Source organism: Anopheles funestus, chromosome 2RL (genome assembly GCF_943734845.2).
Source record: "Anopheles funestus chromosome 2RL, idAnoFuneDA-416_04, whole genome shotgun sequence".
Taxonomy (NCBI): domain Eukaryota; kingdom Metazoa; phylum Arthropoda; class Insecta; order Diptera; family Culicidae; genus Anopheles; species Anopheles funestus.
In genome coordinates, this window is record NC_064598.1 from 80,131,974 (window position 1) to 80,149,266 (window position 17,293).

Genomic DNA, 17,293 nt, shown 5'->3' on the forward strand with positions numbered 1-17,293 from the left:
ATGGACACTTTCATCAGCGAGGGGAAACAAGATGTGACCCTTTCCCATGACCGCGGTGCAACAGCGAATGGAACTCAATTTGTTTTTCAATTCAGAAGGAAACGGTGGGAAAAGCGTTCGAATGCATTTTCCTCCCTCAACTCACTGCTGAGCGTATAAGCTATTAAGTTGGCGTCACACACTGACACCGTTGGATGCGGATGGGATACGGTGTTGTGACAAATTTTACGCTCCCGGCGTTACAGAGGTCGCGTGCCATGGGAGGTGGAAAGTGAAAAAGATTTGTCTCCGAAAACTTGACCCCTTCCTTCTTCTCTCTCCACGGCTTTGGACGTATCAAAATCCAAGAACTCGAAATTCAAACAGACGGCACGTTTCACTCATAATGCAGCCGAGATGCAGCTGAAGGGAAAAGGGTCCCCAGCATTAAAAATAGTTCCATCCACCCCAAGCAGTGTTGCAACACACGTAGGAGGTAACAGCTGATGGCTAAAGAAGATGACCACCGCTATTTCTACATTCCTCCCTTTGGACGAATCTGAACGATTTCGATCGTAAGGCTAGGGCCAAGCAAAGAAGATAATGATACTGAACGATGAAACACGATGCGTTAAATGTCACGCTATTTAGAATGGAAGTATGGAGAAGGTTTGGCTTTAGGGGTGAAACCGTCTGGACACACTCGTGCTATGAATTTATGCTGTGAAGTGTGGTTCACCCACGCGCACGCTCGTTCGCTCGAACGTTTGCCCACGATTGCCCTTCGACCGCGGTTTGACGATGATGTTCGTTACACGAATGGGAAACTAACCGAAGACGGCGGGTGGGGGTTTTGTCGACAAATGGCAATGCCATCTATTTACAAAAAAACCACTGTGCCCTTCAAGGTGTAACTAGCAGCCCATGCAACACATGCAAAAATAGGTCCCAATGTCGTTCGGTAAAGATATTTCACAAATGCAATTAAAATTTTCTACAGTTAAGATATTTTTCTATTCAGTGTAGAAAAATTTTTGATTTATTTTTAGAGAGCAAGAAATATAAGTAAAACATAATTTTATTTTATCCAATGATTAAAAATATAGACACAAAAATGTAGACAAAAAAAAATATTTGAAGTTCGTATCAATGTGATCTTGGTACTGTTCAGTATTTTTCCAGCTAGTAGATCACGCTGATCGTTCATGTGCCAAACAGGAAGATCAAAAATAATTGCACGAGGAAAACAATATTTTGTTTGTGGCTGACAATACGGTGAAGGGCCGTCATACTTCATGATAAACTAAACTTAAAAATATTGTGCTTCGGACATCGGGTTCAGACTTTCGGAATCTCCACAGAGGTCTTTTTCGTTACCTCAGACATTCTCACCCGATGGTGTATGTGTTAAACGGCGCCGGTCCACAAGGCAGGACTGGCGATCAAATACCATCCCGACCGTCCTCCCGTTGCAAGGACTGACTATCCGGCTATGTGGTAAAATAAGTCTCATAAGCCAGAAATGGCCGGCATGACCTTCAAAGGTCGTTAAGCCAAGAAAGAAAAGAAGATATTGAACTGAAAGCTATTTCTTGAGAAATTATTAGCAAAATTTTTATAAAAAATGATTAAAACCACATTGATTGTTGTTTTTACATGCCTTTCTTGGGAATTCTGTAAATAAAAGTAACATTACAAACGATCTACTAACGTTTGGTGAAAATCATTAAAACTCCAGTATATGAATGCGCAATGAATGCGTGTTTTGATTAAAAATTAGTCTGAAATTTGATTATCAGACAAACATTTTTTTTTGCTTGATGTTTTGAGAACGTCCAGCTTGTAAACAAAAATTAATTATTTAGATATAAAAAACTAACGTTAAGCATTAGGGAATTGGATAAGGAAAACGTGATGAAAATGTCAAGCCTATCGATTCTCAGATTTTCGAGAATTTCTTAGTACCGAATTGCAAAACATTGTAAGTTCATAAAATGTTGGTATTTTGGTTTAAATATTGCAGAATATTTTTGAGATTTTGAGAATTGCCGAAAAAAGCGAAATATTTTATATTTTTTTTCAAACATTCTACCAACATATCTGCTCTAAACGACTTATTTCTTCCACATAATATCCATTTACACCGTAAAATCTACATCCGGTCTACCAAAAGGGCACCGTAAAGGCATTAAGCATGATTAAGTTTATCACATTTTCATAAATATGTAAAACAATAATGCTCCTTGACGTGTGCGGCATGATTAAAAACGATTGTTGATAACAATCGTAATTATAAAATCATTTTTGTTGGTGTTTAACACACGGCCACGGTCCGTATAACGGTGCCCTTACTTCCGTGGACAATTTGTTTTGTTTGTTGTTTGCGACTCCGTTGCGCGTCCGTTCACTTGTTTCGATAAAAATATCACCGACACACGAACCAACCGATGATGTCACGCAAAAGGTGATCGAAACGTACCTGCATCGTGCCAAAGCTGCTTGTTTTGGGTTCGAATTTTTTAAGCAAAATATTTTACGTCTTGACGACGTCTTGGAAGACACTCTGTCAGGTGAAGGTGTAAGTGAGCTTTAGTGAGGAACTACAGCGAGTTCGCCTACACAAGCCCCATTGGAATATGTGGCACATGAGTCATCAACACTTGTTGATGGGTTGTAGAAATTCTTTATAAAAATAAACAAATAAATTATTTATTTAAATAAACATTTTTATAAGTAGTAAAGTACTTTAGTTTAGTACGATATGTGATAAACAACCCACTTATGACCTATTGAGGTATAGATAGCACACTCAACCGTACCAGCTATTTTGCTAGCAATGTAACATTCGGAAGAGAAACGATCGTTTACTTCACATATCCGCCCATGCCCGAAAGCAATAGCAGACACATTTTGCTCGACACCACGAAACGCACCCAGCTAGAAGCGCCTTTCAAATGGAGCTCCAGGTCCGCGACCAACAACCCACGTGACCGCCACCGTCGTCCACACCCACACAGGGTTGCAGGCTGCAAATCTTAACCGTGCCCACCGTATCGGTTCGCACCGGTTGTCTGCCGTCTTGGCTCACTTTCAATCAAACGTCGCGGTGTGCCCTTTTTGCTGGTTTGCTCCGAAGGAGAAGGTCTTTTTCTTACTTGCTTGCGGTTATGTCGCACATTGATAAGTACCCCCGGGGCCACCCTCCTTTCTGGCCGTGTCAACGTTGCTTACTTTTCGCTCGAAACCGTCTAAAACTAGACTGAAATTAAAGTTCAACTGTGCGGAATCGGCAATGACTGTCGGGAGACGAAGAAGAAGAGAAAAAATGCAACAAAAAACCACACCACCAAACAGGGAAAGGGTTTTTCTTAATGGATGAAGCAAAAAAGCCGCGCAATCGAGGTAGAGGATTAGATTCAGGTCAATCGAACGCGCCATGATTGAACCTATCCGGGTGAAAAGATACACATAAAGAACGTACCGTTCACGGTGAAAGGAGTCGGTTGGTTTCGGTTCCAAAAAAAGGGGGAGAAGCGAAAAATCCGAATCGAGAGAAAATATTGAAACGCTTGCGATTAAGCGATCGTTCATAGTCGAGTTTCTTCCTGTTCGTTCCAGATATACATTTTCCAACACTGCCACTTTACCAAGGGAAGCTACAACAGCCCCCAAAAAATGGCCAATTTGAAGTTACACCAAACGAAAGGCAAAACATCATCCAGACAGTGTTTTTTTGTGTTGCGAAAAAATAATGATACGATATCGTGACGCTTTAAATTAGCTACAATTTTTATGTTTATTTTAATGTTACTATCGTTGCCATTTTGATTGCGAGGCAGCGCCAATCTGCCTATCATCTTCAAATCTCGGCCAACCAATTTGTAGACACGGTTGCGCTTCATTTTTGTTTTTTTTTCGTTGCACCGTATCGACCGCTAATCGGAAGACGTTCTGTTACCAACCAATTATCGTTGAAAATGAATATTTATGTGGCAAATGTTTTGGCAAATGGTGGTGGTGATGTAATAAACAGAATGGCAAAGGTTTAGCATTTTACTTTTCACATTACGAAGCTCAAGGTTCAGTTTGGAGAAGGAATTTGAGCGAATACATTTTTATGATCCATATCAAACAATTGTTTTTAATAGTTTGATTTTGGTGCGAGTTTTTTGTTAAGCTGCAGTTTTTGTAAAATTATTCGCCTTAGACTATCAATTATATTTTATTGTCTTTTATTTTAAGTTTTTTTTATATTCGATTTTTTGTTATAAGAGTTGTCTATTCAGCTATCCTCTATTCTTAGTTTAAATAGACAGTAAAAATGCCAGACGTTTGAACTAGTAGAGTCGTTATTTGAAGCACCATAAAAATTTTTTAAAGAAAATGCAACATTTGACATTAAATATTAACAAATCAATTATGAACTATATTCGGAATTTTTATAGTAGATTATAGTAAAATATTTATAGTAAGTGTTTTATTCAAAATAGCAATTTAGAAAACCACCAACATAGTAATTTAGAAATAAAAATCATTGCTAAAAAAAGAGTACTAATTCCTACTAATTAATACTTCATTAGTAGGAATTATAGAACTTTAAACGGCTTTAACAAAAAAAAATAGAAAGAACTAAAGGAAGAAATTGTAAATCATTCTTCTCGTAAAATTGTAATCTTTTCTTTCTATTTTATGGTTGATGAAAATATCAAATTATTTTATTTGAACATTTTTTATAATTAAAATCTAGATGGTTGTAACTTTGGAAAACCAAACGTAATATTGTTTCAGAAAAAAAATAATATAAAAATATTACGCTAATTAAATAAAATGTAAATTGAAAAATTAAAAAAAAAGTTAAAATGATAATGTAAAAAAGTACATTAAATTAACTAAAGTTTTGTGCATATTACATACCTTTTGCTGTGAGACGTTCTTCTTTACACCTTCGCCTCAGCTTTTCTCTTTCGAAGTACGTTTTTTATATATTTCTTACAAACTTTATAGGACGCTTTTCTCACTTTAGACACAACATTGCATAATGTATAACACCTTATATTACACTAAATTCAATATATCACACCCACCGCGAAAGGATCTGTGCAAACGGGATAGAATTCACTTCACACTATTCACAATTAAAGCCACCGAGATTGGTGAGACTTTTTGACATTCAAAATTTGCAGACTAATTTACCAATATATTTACAAAAGCGCGAATACCTTCAGACCCATCATGATCGACACTTGGAGCTGGAATTAATCACACAAACACACACGATTTCGTTTAATTCTGCTTGGCAAACTTCACTTCAAAAACACTAACACACTTTCGGTTTATATTTTTGACATTTCTTTTTAGTACACTTTCCACGTGACACACTGACACTTTTTCGCTACTGTTTGGAAATCATTCAAAAGCTAGAGCTCGATCAACACATCATTCGAAACTGCAAAGGAAGTGATCGGAGAGGGAAATGAAATTTAGTAACATTCAAACGAAACCGTTACTAAATGCCTTCACACGGAAGGTCCCCCCCGATGTGTTTCGATGACATTTTTAATTATATTTCACGGCGTTAATTATGAGTGCCCTTGAAGAGGAATCCCCGCACTAACTGTTTTTGGTGTCGTTAAGCACCACAACAGCATGTTCGAGAGGATTACATTGGAACACAGTCAAACACACCGGATTTGTTTGCATTTCATGAGTTTGAATTCTGCTTGTGCGTGTGGGTGCGTTTGTCAGCGTCACTTCCTTCCTGTCCTTCTGCAATAACTGTTCATCCGCGTACATCCGGTCATTCGGAAATCATTATGAAATCATCAGCTGATGAATTTGAGAGGACCGCGTACACGAAAAGTGCGTGAAAACAGATGACGGGGCCATAATTATCGTGCTGGAAACCGGTTTTTAGTTTTGCTGTGTCGAACGGCGTGAGATGATCGATTGCTACGCTTATCTCCGGTGTAAACAAAGCTGAAGATAGCACGATTTGACAGCTTGTGTCAGAGCAAACGTCAGCTGATTGGGAAGCTAATCACGAGAGGACGAGAGATTAACCTTCGGATGGTGCCATAATGTTTCATAATTAACCGAAAGACAGCGTGGTAGTAGCCTGACCACTATTGCGTACGAGGTACGACATGCTCAAGTACCAAATGTGCTATAGAATTATGAAAAAAAGTCTCTCACCAATCGTGACAAATGCGGCATGAACAATGTGCAAGATCAGACAGCATGAGTTTTTCATCTGGTGACGTTCGTTCCACAAAGCTTCAAGTGCACTTATCAAATCCATTAAAAAACAAAAGATCCTTTTTACTCTACACACACACATCCACACGCACACTCATTGCCCACAATGCTAACGCACACTTGATCCATCCATCCCCCCCGCGTAAAAATCGGCGCATACACTTCCGCACTGTACACGCGTAATTGCGTACGAGAGCTGCTCTATCTCATGCCGCCTGGAGTGTGAAGGTGACAAAACTTCAATGAAATCAATGAACGCCAACTTCCCGGTCCGGAACGTCACATGCGCACGGTGGCCAAATTTGCTCTTTGGCTGCGTACTGCGTGTTGGAGAGAAACCGAGAGGAAAATGCGTTATTTTCCTCTTCTTTTGCTTCCTGCGTTTCATAGTATTTCATACCATCGCTTGAGCACAACCAAACAAAAAAAAGGAACTAAACACAGATCCACCCTTCGGCCCAAATGGGATCCCTTTTGGCGAACGTCAAAAAAACGGAAGGAACGGAACCCGATAGAAGGAAGAGCGCATTGTGACGCAGGAAGTTGCCGGATTGGAATGGGGGAACGGGAACGAAAGGTTAGGTGGTTCTTAAAGAGGAAATGCTGGTAAACGTACAGCAAAATCAAGGGGATGGTTGTTTCACGGATGGAAGATGGGTTTTGAATTGGATGAAATTTAAAAATAGACAACCATCAGGAATTGCTCCAAATTCCTGTGTCATGTTTCTTACAGCTAAGCAAATTCTTCGTAATTTGCGTAATTTATACTACAAGCCGATACTTCAAATGCGAACCGATACTGAAGCCTGTATCATTTGTGATAAGAAAGACACGCGTAAGCGTAGGAATTTTTTTTAGAGGCTTCTTCCAGCACCAAGGAGAGTCACAAACAAATAATCGTTCTCCCGATTGGAGAGAATTTCGTGCAAAAGTAATGGAAGAAAATATTCGCACAGGCATATACACGCGCGCAAACACACAAACTCGCACGCAGTGTGATGCACGTACGTTCCGGTTCTCTCTCCGGTAGCAGCTTCCGTGTGCTCAGGGTCACCGGTGTGTGTTGGTGGATGACAAAAGGAAGGGGATGGAGCAAAAACTAAATGGAGCAACGCACAGGAGATTGTGTTTTGAAAAATACTAATTTTGACACATCTGTCAGACTCTTGCAAAGGCTGCTACGATGTTGGTAAGTAAGGCTACGATTGGTTCGCATTGTTTTCGGGGAGCGATGCACTCAAAGCGTTACTTGATGCTGTGCTAACACACGCGGTCGGTGCTATTGTTATTTGGCGGCTTTAGTTTTATTTGATGCAGACACACGCACTCATCTTACTTCACTTCATAAACAAACTATTCGCTACTAAACGCTGCTGTATTATCACACTGCAAAGAAACCGCACTTTGCCGTGTTGCTCATGTTTCTTCTTCACACACACGCACAGCGTATTTTCGATACAAATCAAACGCACTTTAAGACAGCTACAGCTTCCACACCCAGTTCAATCGTGTCTCGTGTTTGGCGATTGGTTTGTGTACACCAAAAACCATTCTCGCGCCGAATGAACTGAACCGAATCCGGTTGTGCGGTATTGTTTCACACACAAGCACATACACACCGTTCGTATATGCACTCCAAATCGGGCACAATAGAACCGAACAAACAGTTGACATACAGTGCGGCACAACACTGGCAAACGGGCACGTGCACCTTCTGTACGGACCGAGCTCACAATTCAAACTGAGAAGCAATCCTCATCCATCCAGCGTGTTGAAGAGAATCCAGCTGTGTGGTAACGTGAGCGAGAGCGTTTGATGCGTTCTCTCCGCTCTTCAAACTATCTGAGCTCTGAGCGAAATTTACATTGTTGAGCCTCACCAAAAAGGTGTACCCCGCGAACAAAAATCGGTAGTAATCGCAAACATCGCATCTTTCATTAAAAGTTCAGTAAATTTTGATTTAAAAAAGCATGATGATTTTTAGCTTAAGTTTTGGATAAAAACGCAATGAAAAGCTAAACATACGTGTATACATTATTAAACACGCAAAAGTACGGGGCAACTTTTTTTAAGTAACACATTCGAGCACTTATTTCGAGCAGTTATTTCAATTTACATAAATTTACCGTAGAACCAGTCCCCTGAGGACGTACTAAACTAAAATATGTTCAAGAGAAGAAACCAAAAGAAACAAAATAATGTTGTTGGAAAAAGTGGAAAAACTTGTTGTAGAGCATTTACACAAATATCACCTAAGATTCCAGCTAGAACCATGATAAACCCGTTCCAAAGGGATTAAGAAACGAAGTTTTAAATGAAATGTATTTAAACTGTACAGCTACAGCCATTAATTTTCATGCAGTTTGGAAGCTATAACTTGCAGATCGCTACAAGATCAATATTCTTCAACCTTTAAAGGAATATTTAAAGGATAAATATTCGTAATTGATTGGTGCAGTTTACTTTCATAATTTAATCTAACAACATTTCAGTGTTAATATTAAATTATGTTAAATGTTCTTTTAGTAGTATTCAAATCCAGATTTGATCTCATGACTTGTGGAATGTTACTATGGGAGCGACAAATTCGTAACGATCACGTGCTTCGCCGACACATGCCACGCATCGTATCGGCATGGGATCACTCTCGCACAAGGGGGTTGATTGAAGGATGAGAAATAGGTTGCCCCGGGATTAGATCACGCGATCGCACACTGGGACGGTATTTCGGATGCTGTTCGTAATTGTTGCTGAAATGTTGTTTCTATTAGTTGTAATTGCACGATTTGTTGCAATGGCCAAAGCTGTTGAACGATCGTCGAGGCTAAAGTTTAAGTGGCTGTGCCAAGCGTGTACAATGCAACATAATTAATGCATAAAAGTAAGTGCAGACTCAGGTGAATTCTCATGAAATGCTAATTAATTAAGCAATTAACCAGGGTTTAATTTTGTTTCTATGTTACTAAATTTTGTAGTTACGACGACTAACAAGTGTGTACTAGCAACAACTAAAATGTGACTTTTTAATAATTTAAAGGCTTTTTTGTGAATAAAACAGCAACGTTTGTACTTATCATCACAAATTCGTTGTTCAAAACTGTCGTAGAATTAAGTCGTCCTTCGTAAAGATACCACTTCATCACAATGTGCCATTTCCGGTTGAAACGTTCTCAACCTATCGACTTATGCCGTGTTCCGGTGTCAATTGATTGACACCTTCGAAAGAACTAATATTGATTCACTTATCGTCCGTCCGGGGCTCCTGATGACTGAAACACTGAAAAGAGCACGATGTCACAGTGCTGACTGCAGTTTTCCGGCTGTCAAGATGGCATCGGCCGTTCACCGATGCGCCCGTGTGATAAGCGTGTGCATCTGCAGTATGCAGTACCGTCTTCTGTGGCTGGAAGGGTAGCGGCAAAAGTGTACCATTTGCGAAACCGCGAGCTACTCCGCCGTGTCTCGAGTGCTACTACTACTCGCCTACCCGGAGGTAAGAATAAGCACGGTAACGTCGACAGCCAACCATTTTCCGTGTTTCCACCGCCGATCGAGTGCAATGTTTTGTCTGTGGTATGTCAGTGCCGGTGGAGGAAGATGGACGGGAGGATGGAAAAGGGCGGACGGAATGCAGGGCAGATATATGTCTGTTACACAAAAGGCACGAGAGTAGAGCACGGTGACGGCATCCGAAGTTTTCCACGCTGGTTTGGCCAAGTTCGAGCTTGCAGCCGCTTACAAATTGGTTCTCAACTCATTAGCCCGTACAAGTACGGCTTATAAACGTACGAGTGTGTGTGTGTGTGTGTGGATTAGAGAGTATGTGTTTGTCACGCGGGACAAATGACTCCAAAGAAACTGCATCCCAATTTTAGCAGCTGCAATGGCCGCTGCAACGGGGATGGTGGGAATGTTGGTGGTGGTGCATGTTTCGTTTCATCATAAAATATGCTCACCAGCAGTGAAGCAATTAACGATTCCAGCAATGAACTCGTGTTATGCCATGTCTGCAGTTGTACCGTACCCAAGTCATACACCAGAGCTCGGAGTGCGGAAAATGTGGTTTCTGTCGCACGGGTGTCATCGAGGTTGTGAAGCGCTCAATTGTGGTTCCATTTTAATCGGATTGGGTGATTCTTTTCGCTTCTTTATTTTATAATCATCTCTAGTCTTGATGCGTTTTCTATTGTCTTAATGCTTGCTGCAGATGCATCTGTCAAAACACGCGATCGATTTTCCGGTAGATCACTTCCTTATTTGATTTTATTTTAAGTAGAAATGTACAACATCACACCTGGCAGTAATTTAAATCATTTAATTTCACTCTTTAAACACATTTTCTTAATTCACAATTTGTTGGCAATCATTTACAAGCCCTTCTTATCAACTACAGCTTCACACCCTTTTTCCCGCCACAACACAACGAAATTTCCAATGTTACACAATCACTATGCGCTTCTTTCAACGTCTTGATTTTCACTTATTTTTCTCTCCGGTTCCACAACCAAAAAAAAAAAAAAATAAACAAGATCCCATGGAAGGGCTCTTTATTGATGATTTTTCTTTTAATTTGCTAACACAATTCGCGCGGTGAGTTAATTTTCCCTAAATTAAATGCCAGTGTGCTGGCATTGGAAGAGCAGCCGCAGCCTCCCGTTGCGACACCCCGGTTGGGTAATTTCACTTTCACGAACACTGGGCCAAAATGGGTGCGTGATTTGGTTTTACTACCGTCCGTCTGTGTTCGGTGGTTTACCGGTGTGATGATGCTTCGGACCGGAAGTAAATTTTCCAACCGCCGAGGAAGCTAGTAAGGGACCGCGTGCCCCAGCAGGCAGCCCATCGTTACAATCACGAATGTCGAACCGTGATTAGTGAACGCGCTTTGGGCTTATTTGTTCGGGTTTTAGTTTTTTTTGCTTGTTTGTATGATTTTTCCTTCTTCAATTTCAAGCTCCATGTGGATGTGGAAGTTTAGCGTATTGAGCGATGTTTTCTATTTTCCGTTCGTAGGCAATCATCATCACTACAAATACAGACTTATTGTTTGCGAGTGTGGTTTTAGTTGAGTTTGTCATCGTAAACATGCTTCCATAGAGGAACTTACAATGAAACAACAGTAATTGGATGTATTTTATTATGTTCCTGTTAGGTACGGTGCGAAACAGAGCTATTGTCGAGTTTTGCTGTTGCGTTAAATGAAAGAAAGTTTGTGCCAATTGTGCTAATGATTGATGTTTTGTTTGATTTTGAAAATGTGTATTAATTTTGGGAGCTAATTGACGACATTCGCTCAATAGATGATGAGCTGCAATAATTAATAAATATAAAATGCTACATTTCTATACATAATAACTGTAAGATCTTGTCAATATCTGAATGTATGGTTCAAACTGTTTTAAAATTTCCGTACAGTTGATAGACTTTTTACTATCTAGTGGCATTAAAAGTAAATAAGTAAAGAAAAATAAAAAAGAAGAAAAGAAAGAAAAAAATAAAGAAAGAAAGAAAAAAAGAAACATAAAGAAAGAAAGAAAGAGAGAAAGAAAGAAAAAAAGAAAGAAAGAAAGAAAGAAAAAAAGAAAGAAAGAAAGAAAGAAAGAAATAAATAAATGAACAAGTAAGTTATCAAGAGGAAATATAATTTACGTAATTTAAGCTGAGGTTATATAAAAAATTGCAATGGATTAGACAGGAATCATTAGTAAAAAATATATTAAAAACTGTACTATCAAATTGCCCTATCCTCACTAGGAGTTCGTGAGCCAGGTCGTTTGGTGTCATTCCCATGACATTATAAGTCAATACAAACAATTATACACATGAATAGCATTAACGGGATATGTCAACAAAAAGAATTACGTATGTAAGTATGACAATAACAAGCTGAAAGTAAAAAGAGAACTTTTAGTGTTATATTTGTTATACGTCTCAATAAATCATACCTTCCGAATAAGCGTGTAGTCAAAGTCGAATATACCTTTCGCTGTTAACTTCAACGGTGTGCGTACTAGTTGAGTCAAGAATAAATATCGCAGTGGAGCCATGGTCGAATCTTCTGAACAATCCATATCGAGCAGCGTTGCTTCTAGTGCATTCATTGCATTCTGATACGTTTTCGCGGCATTCATTAAAAAGCCTATGATTACCGGTGTTGGAACGAGACAGAATAATTGTACTTGACAAAAAAAAACGAATGTTTTCAGATTACTTTTGAGTCTCATTTGTCTTATTACTGTTTTACTTACATTCAATACTTCCATTCTGCGACACCCACATCGCATACATCCAATAAAGATCGAATGCAATCTGAGCGAAGCTGCAGGCGATGTTTAATGCTTGCGAAAACCCAAACAGCTCGTTGATGGCCTCGTTTATCTGCCACAGCTCGCCGTAGAATGCGCGGCATGCTTCCATGTGCTCCGTTACGCCGAAGCGCTGCAAGCGGTCCAATCTGTTCTGCAATTGCCGTACATTGGCCGTCATCAGTAAGATGTGCAGCAGATGATACACGTGCCTAAAGTGACTGATTGTGTATGGGTATATGTTGTGCATCCAAAAATAGTGCCATTGCGAACCGTAAGCAACACCGTAGTACATCTGACGCTCAACTATTGCGCATACTGCTGTTATCACCAGAACGACGATGAAAAAGCGTAGCATAACACGGACTAGTTGGGTTCTTCCCATCAACCCGAGGCATGATCCATTCGCGGTGGCCAGATTGCGGTACCGTATCCAAATCGAGCGATGCGTTTCACAACCAAACCAGGAGTCGGCTAGCGTCACGCAAACCGTCAGCCAGCCGAAGACGAACTTGAAATAATTGTTCATCGCTTCTGTTAGGAGCAAGCCGTTGAAAAGCTTATCGTAGTTACGTTTAGCCATAACGCCACAAACCACTGTTAATGACAAATTAATTATCCACCAGATCGAGGTCGACCATCGATGATCTCCAATCGTAAGACCGGTGGTTTGTTGAAGGCTAATAGGAAAGATTATAAATCCAACCAGTTGAAATACCACCAAAAAACACGAGAAACACCCGAAACATCCGCCAACGATCATGCTCTTAACAGTTGCCATCGTGTACTGCTAAAATGGCAAACATTGTGGAGATGTTCTAAATGGATGACCGTCATATTAGACATTAAAATTGCATCATGACGAATGTACTGTAAGCATGCGAATGTTTCATCAGCACTTCCCTCAAAATGGCTGAAGAACAATATTTAGTCTTCAGCAAGGATTGCGTTCCTATCAGTTCTTAAACAATGAACATTGTGTTGCCACTACTACCAACGAGACGACAACTTTTGTTTGTCGCTTTCGCCATGTTTAAATTGTTCGGATTCATACCGTTCCCGTTAGATTGCCACACGTTTAAGCCGAAATCGTGCAGCAACACTGGAACACTGTTCCATCTACCAATTCTACAAGTTGTCTTATACGCTTTCATCAACTGTATGATATTGAAGTATAGAGTACAAATCTTTTACACCAATCTGCAGATCCTGAATATTAACGACATACTAAAGTTTGGATCACTGATGTGGGCTGTATTAGCTATTTTCATTTGCACCATAGTACAGCGCAACACACATCGATGTTTTTGGGAAATGTTGAAAACTATTCGTGGCACTACGCGCAAGGAGTACGTTCAACGCTTCCGCACGCAATACCTGTGGAAGTTTTATGGTTACTTGGTGTTTAGTTCAATCGTCGAAGTGCAAGTGCTGTATACTATTCAGGATTCTCCGTCGGAAGTAGTATATTGGTTTGTGATGCTGTTCTTGAACGTCTTTCTTTGGATGCGTCATCTTTTCCACATTCTTTACATCGATTTACTCAAGATACATCTACAGCAGCTTGAATACGGGCTAGTGGAGATTAGAGACTATATGGACGATCTACATGTGCACCCGAAAGAGTCGGCCTTGTATCGGGAGATGTATGAACGTTGCATTAACCGTTTGTTGAAGTTAAAAACTGTGTACGGACAGCTGTGGGAGCTGAGTGACTGTATTAATCGTACCTTCGGTTGGTCACAGATCTATAGCTTTTCTGCAAATTTTGTACAACTTTCCTGCGATCTTTACTGGTGTTATATGTGCATCAAAGGATACAGCGATGGTGATCTTCAAAGTAATACTATTACCGTTGCAAATGGTGCACAATTTTTCTTTAACATTCTTATTTTGTAATTAGGCACGCTCATTGAACTATTGCCAACATCATGTCTTATTGGGCTTTTGCTGAATTCTGCCGAAGCATGCCTTCGTGTGGTAGGTGTATAACCGATGCAGCATGATTAGTGACGATAACAGATGACTTTTACAAAATACTTCCAGACAACCGCACTTCAGTCAGCATTGCTGGAAATTCCCCACGAGAATGATCAAACCTTTCGAAAGATCATCTATCGCTTTGGTTTGCAGATCGCTCAGCAAAGAATTCGTCTGACAGCTTATGGACTGTTTGACATTAACTACTCACTCCTGAAAATGGTAAACGTGCATGAATGTTTCTCGTGTTAAAATATTCACCTTATTGCATTTTTTATTTCAGTTCGCTACGGGAATAACGACGTACATGATCATTTTTATCACTTTCTCTAAAGAAATTAGTTTGGAGGAGTACGATAATAATTAACATTGTACGCCGACACGCCATCGTCAAATTAAACTTCATCGATCACAACATCAATGTTATCACAACACTCTGCTTCATTTGCGATGGCTTAATCAAGGTTTCTCACTTCTTTCAAACACAGTATTGCATCAAATTGTGCTAATAATGGAAAGCTTTTCCAAAGTGATCAGCTTCTACCAGATGCTCGCACTGCATTGGTTTAGTTCCAAACGAAATGAGGCCGTAAACTGTGAAACTATCTTCTTCATTACCTTCAACTTTTGCTTTGTGACTGTCCTTTTCTGCTGGATCTACTGGAACCCATCGTTGGTAATTTTCACCGACAGTCCGCTGGGCTATGTGGTGGATTATTTCAAATTTCTTCTGATGATTTTCACCTACTACTCGCTGTTTGTGGAAAGTGGCTTTCAAGCTAGGATTCTACGTCAAGTTTGGAAAGAACTGGAACAATTCCAGCACATTCTTCCCCGTGCGGAATGGGCATCTCAGCAGCGTGGTCATTTTGTTGTGGTCGCCTGCTTTGTGCTTTACATGTCCTGGTGGGAGATTACATACGCGTACTGTATTTGTAAGACGTTTCGATGTACCAACTTTACTATCACGTTTTGGGCCCTGTTTTTGCTGCTGCATTTGCGCCAATTGCAGGTTTTACTCTACACCGATCTAGTGGGCTTTTGCTTGAAGACACTAAACACGGAGCTCTCGTGGACGATCGAGCTGAGCAAAGGTGCTAGTAGATATGGTGGTGTTCGCAGTGATGGACAGATCTGTGGTAATTTATGCACACTGGTGGATGTATTCGCCCGTACCGAACATCTGGTCGAATTACTTAACCGAGCATTTGGATACTCGTTTACCATCATCAAGTTGATCAATCACATCTACATACTAACGGATACGTACTGGATTGTGCGGGGTTTTACAAGCAGAAGAGTCCTCGGATCACTGTGTAGGTGTTAGAAGTGAACTTGCGTCAGAAACTAGTTCTACTAACCAAACGTTGACGTAATGTTGCAGATCTCGAATGTTGTATATCCTCTAAATTCATCTGCTTAATGTTCAATCTCTGGTCGAACGAGCGCATTTCGTCGGAGTGTCATCGCACGCAGACTCTGCTGCATCGCATCGATCTAAACTGGCAGTTACGCTGCAATCGTGGTTGGAGTATGGTTGAAAACTTTCTGATAAAACTGGAATCCGCTCATCCATTTACTATGACGGCGATGAGTATGTGCCGCATGGATTATGGAATCATGATGGAGGTATGTATGAATATATCAATACAATGGGAAAGAAATCACAAACAACCTTACAGACAATGAAGAACCCATTTATTTCATATTTTAGATTGTTGTCAACGTAACAGCATCAATTTCACTCTTTATTCAAGCTTCACAGTGAGTGTACTATTCGTGATCAATAGTGATTTGTTAAGGTTTGCGATCGTCGAATCGAGTCCTGGTTCCTCCTTCGGCATAAATTGTATAAAAATCACCATGTAAGTGGTAATAGCGGCAGCAATCTAAAACGAAGATTACAGCGATCGTAGTTATTTGCCCAAAAAAATATGTAGTTTTGGTATGTTTTCACGAATTATCTTTTTCCCAAAATAACTACTTATTCATGCGTATTAAACAAGCTATTTTGAAACATTGAGCATACCTCTTTCAGGAGCATAAAATCCATATCGAAAAATCCTCCAAGTGAGAAATAGATCGGTGTGTGTTGCAGTAGTAGTGAAAAATTTTCTATCTAGAGAAAAGAAAGCACAAATATTATATTATTTGCAATATTTAGACAAGCAAAACATCAAGATAAGTAGTATAATTCACACATTGTGTAATTCATTAAAAAAAAAACTTAAATTAAATAAAAAATAAACTTATTCATGGTTCATGTCATTACATTAACCGAAATTTGCTATGCTCGAGAAAAAAACCCCCTTCATATATCATAAAAACCATTAGCCAAAGTCATCCATGGCCTGTTCCCAATGTCGTACATAATGTAATGCACTGTATTTTTCAAAACTATTCCATTTTCCTTCCCCCTGTTACAGAAGAACCAAAACGTTCCCCTTACTTATTTATCGACTGATTAGAACTGAAAGCACACAGATCACTCCATCATATCGCAACGTGTCACACCGTACCGTACATAATAATAACCGACGGGTAAAAGGATACGAACCATTTTGGCGAGCAAATCTGTCTCATCACCGCGTCGTTTGTACAGTAACTGTCCCATCTGGCCAACCTACAATCGGGCAGATGCAATTGGAAACGCGAGAATGTCATGCAAAATTCCGTACGGCCCAGAGCCGAGTCAGGTGCTTACCTGGTTCTTGCAGTTTTCACACGCGGCCAGCACAATACCGAGGGCGCTAAATGTGGCCACGATGCTGAGT

The 17,293-nt window shown here is 39.9% G+C and overlaps 5 protein-coding genes across 12 annotated transcripts in view; 2 read left to right on the forward strand and 3 right to left on the reverse strand.

Moving 5' to 3' along the window:
* The window catches only part of LOC125760736 (mucin-17), a 162,315-nt gene extending 154,322 nt beyond the window's left edge, over window positions 1-7,993 (reverse strand). For 3 of the 8 annotated variants that reach the window (XM_049421153.1, XM_049421154.1, XM_049421147.1), the window contains exons 1-2: window positions 7,854-7,993; window positions 4,894-5,425 (exon numbers count right to left, since the gene is read on the reverse strand). The gene's annotated coding sequence lies outside the window, so the exon portion shown is untranslated. The other 5 variants (XM_049421155.1, XM_049421148.1, XM_049421150.1 and 2 more) reach the window with 5 other exon arrangements.
* A 4,356-nt stretch (window positions 7,994-12,349) lies between these two features.
* Window positions 12,350-13,320, reverse strand: LOC125760753 (uncharacterized). The gene has a single exon (XM_049421186.1). The coding sequence runs from the start codon at window positions 13,318-13,320 to the stop codon at window positions 12,475-12,477; it is 846 nt and encodes a 281-aa protein (XP_049277143.1). The 3' UTR covers window positions 12,350-12,474.
* A 188-nt stretch (window positions 13,321-13,508) lies between these two features.
* On the forward strand, window positions 13,509-14,886 carry LOC125774973 (putative gustatory receptor 2a). The gene is made up of 4 exons (XM_049445351.1): window positions 13,509-14,379; window positions 14,443-14,519; window positions 14,586-14,741; window positions 14,803-14,886. Exons 1-4 carry the CDS (start codon window positions 13,509-13,511, stop codon window positions 14,884-14,886), a joined length of 1,188 nt encoding a protein of 395 aa, XP_049301308.1.
* Window positions 14,887-14,932: 46 nt separating this feature from the next.
* Window positions 14,933-15,862, forward strand: LOC125760754 (uncharacterized). Its single transcript, XM_049421187.1, has one exon. The coding sequence runs from the start codon at window positions 15,031-15,033 to the stop codon at window positions 15,844-15,846; it is 816 nt and encodes a 271-aa protein (XP_049277144.1). The 5' UTR covers window positions 14,933-15,030; the 3' UTR covers window positions 15,847-15,862.
* Window positions 15,863-16,139: 277 nt separating this feature from the next.
* LOC125760760 (putative gustatory receptor 2a) lies at window positions 16,140-17,138 on the reverse strand. The gene is made up of 3 exons (XM_049421195.1): window positions 17,077-17,138; window positions 16,549-16,638; window positions 16,140-16,408 (listed from the first exon to the last, which is right to left on the reverse strand). The coding sequence occupies exons 1-3, from the start codon at window positions 17,131-17,133 to the stop codon at window positions 16,268-16,270; spliced, it is 288 nt and encodes a 95-aa protein (XP_049277152.1). The 5' UTR covers window positions 17,134-17,138; the 3' UTR covers window positions 16,140-16,267.
* Between the last annotated feature and the right edge of the window lie 155 nt (window positions 17,139-17,293).